General features: G+C 47.7%; 1 protein-coding gene across 1 annotated transcript in view; it reads right to left on the bottom strand.

The window, feature by feature from the left end:
• Positions 1-270: 270 nt before the first annotated feature.
• The window catches only part of TMEM132C (transmembrane protein 132C), a 449,453-nt gene continuing 442,081 nt past the window's right edge, over positions 271-7,642 (bottom strand). Inside the window, exon 9 of the mRNA XM_027567043.1 lies at positions 271-3,100. Coding sequence (XP_027422844.1) covers positions 1,916-3,100 — 1,185 coding nt within the window. The 3' untranslated portion in view covers positions 271-1,915. The remainder of the gene's footprint in view (positions 3,101-7,642) is intronic.

Below are 7,642 nucleotides of genomic sequence, written 5' to 3'. Positions count from 1 at the left end.
TCTTGAGGAATGCACATTTCCCCCTGGTGATCCTGAGCACACTCAGTTGAGAACCCCTCATGTAGACAACAGTGGACAGATGACTGAAAGTTTCCCTTATGAGGAATTACTGCGGATCAGCCAAGAAACCAAGAGGAAAACAAGCCAACAAACAGAATATTGTTTTCCTTCCAGCCTAGCAGACAGGTTTATTTCTTCAACACATTGTACATTTGATGGGGAGAAGTAGTAATAAGAGTTAAGTGAAATAAGAGACAGCCCACGAGACACTGACTTGTCAAGCCACAGAAAATGTTTTAATGACAATTGGCATCACAGGTATAAATAAATAGCTCCTTTTTACTGTCTATAATATGTGCTAGAAATATCGTTTGAAAAGGTCCAGTCTAGGTTATGAGGCTTCCAGGACCCTTTCTTAGCTATCACTTTTAGTAATTAAAAAAATAAAAACAGGAATCAACCCCAGTAGCTGCAGGCACCGCTATGTTGAGAGGATCACGTGACCGCCTGGAGTCTTCCTCGCCAGGGTCTGCAGGTAGACTGGACTCTGAGGGTTTATGACCCTAGTTTCTCTCTGCCTCATAGGCTTCTCTTTGTGTGTGCTAAATTGCTTCAGTCGTGTCCAACTCTCTGCGACCCAATGGACCATAGCCTGCCAGGCTCCACTGTCCATGGGATCCGGCTTCACTTAGGATGAATGCATTTTGCAATGTGCTGCTACACAATTAGGCTGTTAAAAAAAACCACAGTTGATTGACAATCTAACATAGATTTTTGTCTTTTCCCTTATGCCCTGCCCAACAAAGTGAGAAAAACAACAGAAAAGCCCTCCAACACTTTTTTGATCCTTGTTTGTTTCATGATATCAGTGTGTCTTGGGTCAGGTCTACCCTTTGAGGTTGGCGCTGATTACTGGTGTGGATGGATTCCGGCTTGTGGCTCTGACCTCATCTTCCCCTGATAGAAGTATCCCTAGGGCACCACTGATGGAGTCACTGAGGAGTCAGGGGTCCCTGGCTGGGCTCTCTGCAACTGGCCCCTGCCACTGTCCCACCCACTGGTTTTGGCCCTGAGGAGGGTGAAGGTGACCTTTCCCCCATCCCAGCAAAGGCTCTGCAAACTCCCCCTAATTGTAGAAACCCAGCAGATACCAACAAGGCTGGAGGGATAAAGCAAAGCATCAAACATAATACTTAAAGAATGGATTAACTGACATGGTTTCTAAAAATTTATCCGCTGTATAGGAATATAACTTGTTTAATTTAGGAAAATATACCATTTGATCCTCAGGAATAAACATTAAACATAAATCAAATGGAAGTCTAAGACACAAAAAGAAAAAAAAGTGGGGGGAGAGAATATGGAAAAAGAAAAGATTATTAAGATGTGAAAATATTCAAGTTTATCCCAAGAGACAACCCATATTCAGAAATGTCTCCTCCCCAAGCCCAGGGTGACAGTCAAAGGGTGTCCTTGGAAAAATAAAATTGAATTAAAATGGAAAATGTCTCTAAGCAGGCCCTAGTTTTATATTTTTGATCCTTTATTAGAAATATAAACAGATGATTACTTCTGTCTGTTTTTATTTGTTTTTGGTTTTTTTTTGCATTTTTTTTTTAAACAAATACTTTTTGGTAGCTTGTCTGGGTTATATTTTGACTCATAAAATAACCTTCCTAATTTGGCCTTGCGCAGTTAAAATGTCTCCATCAGCTCCGTTCCCAGAGTTTTTTCCTTCCGACTTGAGAAAGTCTGCCATCATCAACCTCTGATCACAAAACTGCCCCTTTCCGGCTTCAGAACTTCCAACTATGAATAGTTTCAAAGATGGGCCCCAAAGAGTCCCTGTTGAGCCCCAGATCTACCGTGGAGCTGAAGGAGGGTGTCCAGGCGCTGGTCCTTCGACCAGAGGGGCCTACACGTTGTCCTTGAACTTCTCCAGATAGTCTCTGAGTTCTTTGGGGGCACCCACGCCCACGTCCTGGCACACCCATTTGATGTCCTCCTCTGTCCCGCCCAGAATGGAGTTGACGGTGGGGCAGCCGTCGTCGGCGGGGATGGTGGTGAAGGTGGTGAATTTCACCTTTTTCCTCTTGGAGGTGGGCGAGTGCAGGGGCTCGTGTTTCTGGTCCCTGCCCTGCTTGCCCCCAGAGTCGGCCGGCCTGGGGATCTGGCTCTGCCCCTGCTTTTGGGAACCTCCGTTGAGCAGGAGGCGGTTGCTCTCCTCGAAGCCCCCTGGCCCGCGGTCTATGATGGTCGTGTGCTCGTCCTGCGGCGGAGAGCTGTCGCCCACGTTCTCCAGGAGCTCTGCCTCGTTGCCCAGCCACACCCAGTCATGCGAGTGGGTCACGGAGGCCTGGCCTTCCAGGGGCACCTGCTTATGCCTGTACTTGAGGGCGAAGGTGGCGCAGTTGATGAGGAAGACGAGGATGGCCAGGCAGAAGACCCCCAGGAGGGCATACATGCCGATCTCCAGATCGCTCAGGCCGCGGGGAGTCTGCACCAGGTCGCTGGCCCCGCGCCCGCCCCCCGCCTGGGGCAGGTCCACCTGTGCCGGGAAGTTGGCGAAATCGATGGGGATGGTCTGCAGCTGACCCTCCCCCGCCAGCCGGCCCCCGTCCAGCCGGCTGTTCTTGCCCACCTTGTTGTCCAGCAGTGACTTGGCCGTGGGGTTGCCCCTCCGGAGGACCCCTTCCTCACGTTCCGCGGAGGAGCTGCCATAGAAGGGTCCTTCCTGGGCCTTCTGGCGCCGGTCGCTGGCGTGGTTCTTGATCTCACCCTCCTCGTAGTCCACACCTGGGCTGGAGTTGGCGTCGTTCTGCCCGAACTTGACCCTGACGCTCCCCACGCCGACTGCCAGGACGCTCTTGCGTTTGGATTTTTGGCAGGCCTCTGCGATGGTCAGATCCACTCGGACCAGGGGTCCCTGGCCTTCGCCTTCAGCCATCACAGTGGGCCACCTGGGCGAGCGGGGCTGGGGGACAGACACGATGGCCTCGTCCAGGGAGGTGGCTGTCAGGGTGAAGTCCTTGGTGTCGTAGATGTCCAGGGGCGTCACAGAGCCATCGCTGAACTGGAGCCAAGTGCTGACCACAGCTTCCTGTTGGGAGAGAGGCAGTTAGAAAATCCACGGGGGATAGGAGGAGGTGAGAATGGGGGAGACGCTTCTTCTCTTAGGATCCTGCATCTCGCTCCTGCCCCTACCAATCCTAGAGGAGAACCCAAAGACTCAGGGGCAGGACTGAAAATCCAGACCTGGTGGTTGATGAAGCTGGGGGAAAAAACATCCAGGGTTTATATAAAGATCTGAGAGACAGCTTAATTGAAACAAGAACAAATGCAGATAGGCAAAGACAGCTCCAGCATAATCCTTACAAGGGGGAAAAGACCCCATAAACAGCCCTCACTGAATTAAGGCTCCATTACATTTATTAAGGAAGACTTCACTTGAGCGTGTCCTTGGAGCCTTCACATTTCCTGCCCCTCACTCTCATGCACCACTTTTCCTTCTCATCAGAACCCTTGTGATGACACTGAGTTCAGTGTATTCCATTCTCTGCATAATCCATGGTAATCTCTGCATCTCAAGATCCTTAATCACCACTGCAAAATCCCTGTTGATACATAAGGTGACTTTTCACAGGGTCTAGGAATTAGATGTGGCAGTCTTTGGTGTACCATTATTCTACTACCATGGGAGTGATGGTAGCTAAGATGTCCATAGCGATTCCTGGGTACCAGCCCCTGTTCTAAGTCATTTTCATTAGCGACTCATTTAATCTTCCCATCAATATACAAGGTAGATACTATTACGCATATTTCTCTTTCTGCAGGTGAGTAGATTGAAACATGGCAGGGACCCACGGCTCGCCCAAGTTTGCAGAGCTAACTGACAGAGTTGGGGTTGAGTCCAGGCAGTTTGTCTTGAGCCTTAACCGTGGTTGCTAGTTAGTTTCCTGGCTGCCTTTGACTCTGAGGTCACTGACCAGGCCAGGGACTACAGGAGACAATTGTGTTGTGTCTGGAATTCTTCCCAGTCCCTCTAAGAACAGGCACTGAGTGGTCCAATTTTCATTCATCTGATCATTCCAGGGACATGTATTAAAAGCCTCTTCTGTGTCAGGCCACGCGCCAGTCACTGAGTAGTCTTTAGAAAACTGACAGATAATAAACAATGCACAGCAGTTTAACTAATGAGAACTTACTGTGTAGCTCAGAGAACCCTACTCAATGCTCTGTGGTGACCTAAATGGGAAGGAAATCCAAAAGAGAGGGGATATATGTATACGTACAGCTGATTCACTTTGCTGTACAGCAGAAACTAACAACATTGTAAAGCAACTATACTCCAATAAAAATTAATTAAAAAAAAAAAGCAATACACAGCTGTTTATCATGGCAGGCTGGGACGTTTCCTGGAGCTGGGCTGGGATGTTAGTTCTGCATAAGTTTGATGTGCTGAGTTTTAATTTTAATGTTTGGTTTAATGACAGGGAGGAAGGAAGGTAATTGGAGATCAGGAGAGAGATGGGTGGGCGCTGGCTGTGAAATGACTAGGGTAACTGCTACTGGACAATCTACTGGATGTTACAAAGGCGAAGCAAGAAGCAGAGTAGGGAGGGAAAGGGGCAGTGATCTTATGGCTGGGAACAGCTAATGGAACTCCAGGAATCTGCTATGGGTGAAGGATCAGTGTTTCTTCTAATCCTGGCCGCTGGACCCTATGACAAAAGGCAGAGAGTTTGAAGTGGGAGTTTTGAATTAAATGCATGGATCCACTGCTTCCCTGGGAGCATCTTTCTTTAAACCAATTCTTCTGGGCCTCAGTTTCCCCCAACTGAAAGTGGGAATGTGAATACAGTAAGTCCCCTACATACGAACAAGTTCAGTCCCAAGAGTGAATTTGTTCATTAAGTCCAACAAAGTTAGCTTAGGTACCCAACAAACACAACTGGCTATCAACTACTGTACTGTGATAGGTTTATAATACTTTTCACACAAATAATACATAAAAAGCAAACAAACACAAAAAACAAAGAAAACATCTTTAACTTTACAGTACAGGAACTTGAAAAGTATAGTACAGTATCAGCTACATCACTGCTGCCTTTGCACTTGCTTCCAGACAGCCTGGGCTTGAAATAAAGATACTGCACTACTGTACTTTATACAGTACTATAAAGTACACAAAAGCACAACCCCTTGTAGAGGATGCACCATGTGACAATGGACACCAGACACACGAACTAAGTTATGTGACTGGACATGCAAACACATGTTTGCATCTTTTAAAGTTTAAAACTTGAAGGTTCATGTGTAGGGGACTTAAAGTACCTAAAGGTTCTGAGATGAACATCTATTTGGCCCATCCAATTTCCATTCCTCTTTTCTGATGGGAGCTAGAACACTAATTTTCCTTTCAGACCCAAGTCTTTCCTTCTCAGGCTCAGCTTCTGGGGGAATCAAAGCTAAGACACGATTGGCTCAGGAATTTTGTTTCCTGCCCTTCTCTCCTTTAGCTTCATCAACTGAGAAGTCACACCATTGGACAGACTCCCTTCTAAAGTCTCAGTTGAATGCATTCATGCTGTGGGAGACCTCATTTCTCTTTACTATTCTAGCTTTCTTCAGAACTAATAGGGCACGGGGAAGTATAATACGATTGCCCTCATATTCATGGCAAACCTTTTGAATTTCAAAGTTGGAAATATCAAGAACAAGAGGCCAGCCTTCCATACTCCAAGGACTGAGATAAAACACTGGTAATGCACTGTGCCAGTTCATCTTGGCTGACTTTTCATCTAGAGTTCATTTTTCTTTACCAACTCAAGACAGCAAACGAACTTAACATCAAACAAGCCCCTCTGAACAGCAGACAATCCGAATTAAGCCCTCAGAACACTGCAGGCTTGCCAGCATCCATCTCCATCAGCCCTGCTCTGTGACTGAGACCAGGTCTTTCCATTAGCTCATGACAGTGAGGTTGGAATATAGGGATTGTCTGGGGAGAAGCCAGCACATTTCCCTAAAGATGAGAAATTCTGAAATACTTAAAATAACACACGTCCGGGCATGATTTAGAGCTCCTATTCTTTCAAGAGTCATGTCTGCAAATTGAATGAACTCCATCCATAAATCCCTGTAGGCAGCGCCGGGGCCCTCCAATTACCATCAGCCGATGAAGACGGATGGGTGATGCTGGAAGCTGATGGGTGGCCTTGCCCCACGCCAGGGAGGTGGCAATGCCAATCGTCCCCTAATTAATTACTAGTTCTTGGCAAATAGCTTCATGCCTTCTGCTTTGTCTCCCCACTTTCCTCCTCTGCTCTTTAAACCAGCCAACACCATGCCAGTGTCCTTCCCCAGGAGAGGTGAGCAGAGGTGCCAGCACTGTGAGCTGGATGTGAATGAGAACCCCCTACAGGCCCCTGCTGGTGATGCTCTGGAACAAAGCCGGGTGGTTGTGTTGTTCAGTTGCTAAGTCACGTGTCTTTGAGACCCCATGGACTGCAGCACGCCAGAATCCTCTGTCTGTCGCTATCTCCGGGAGTTTGTTCAAATTCATGGCCATTGAGTCAATGATGCCATCCAACCATCTCGTCCTCTGTCACCCCCTTCTCCTCCTGCCTTCAGTCTTTCCCAGGATCAGGGTCTTTTCCAGTAAGTCAGTTCTTCGCATCAGGTGGCTAAAGTATTGGAGTTTCAGCTTCAGCAACAGTCCTTCCAATGAATATTCAGGACTGATTTCCTTTACGATGGACTGGTTGGATCTCCTTGGTGTCCAATGGACCCTCAAGAGAATTCTCCAGCACCACAGTTTGAAAGCATCAATTCTTCAGTGCTCAGCCTTCTCACATCCATACATGACTGCAGGAAAAACTGTAGCTTTGACAAGCATTTGAAGTAATGCTTCTGCTTTTTAATACGCTGTCTAGGTTTGTCATAGCTTTTCTTCCAAAGAGCAAGTATCTTTCAGTTTCATGGCTGCAGTCTCCATCTGCAGTGATTTTGGAGCCCAAGAAAATAAAGTCTCTCACTGTTCCTACTTTTCCCCCTTCTATTCGCAGGTACCTGCTGGTGATAGTCTGGAACAAAGCCAGGTAGCAACAGCTGAATTTCTGGAATGGTCCACCCTATTCCTTTGAATCTGAGAACGTGATGAGATGTCCCTCTTATGATGTTATAGGCACAGGTGAAGTTAGGGAGAGCTGCCTAGCTGAGTTGGATGGGTCTGCTGTAGTCATACAAGCCTTTGGAAGCAGAAGAGCTTTTCTGGGTGGTGACAGAGGGAAACTCAGAGGTTGCAAGCATGGAAAGGACTCTATGCACTGTTAGTGGTTCTGAAGCTGGTGCAGGGTGTGGGCAGAGAGAAGGAAGTGGAGAGAGGCTCCGGCCAGCAGCAACAAACCTAGGAAACCTCAGGCATTCAACCACACAGAGCTGGATTCCGCCAACCACACCAGTGAGAGTGGAAGTGGATTCGTCCCCAGAGCATCCTGATAAGATGCTGTGCTCTCAGCCTGTGGACCCCAGAGCGTGGTAACCCACTGAGCCCACCTAGATTCCCTACCCACAGAACTGTGAACGACAGTGGGTGTTATCTGAAGCAGCTGGATTTCTGAGAGTTTGCTGCCCAGATGGT

The sequence above is a fragment of the Bos indicus x Bos taurus genome, chromosome 17 (assembly GCF_003369695.1).
Source record: "Bos indicus x Bos taurus breed Angus x Brahman F1 hybrid chromosome 17, Bos_hybrid_MaternalHap_v2.0, whole genome shotgun sequence".
NCBI lineage: Eukaryota > Metazoa > Chordata > Mammalia > Artiodactyla > Bovidae > Bos > Bos indicus x Bos taurus.
This window is presented reverse-complemented; position numbering and strand designations above follow the sequence as displayed.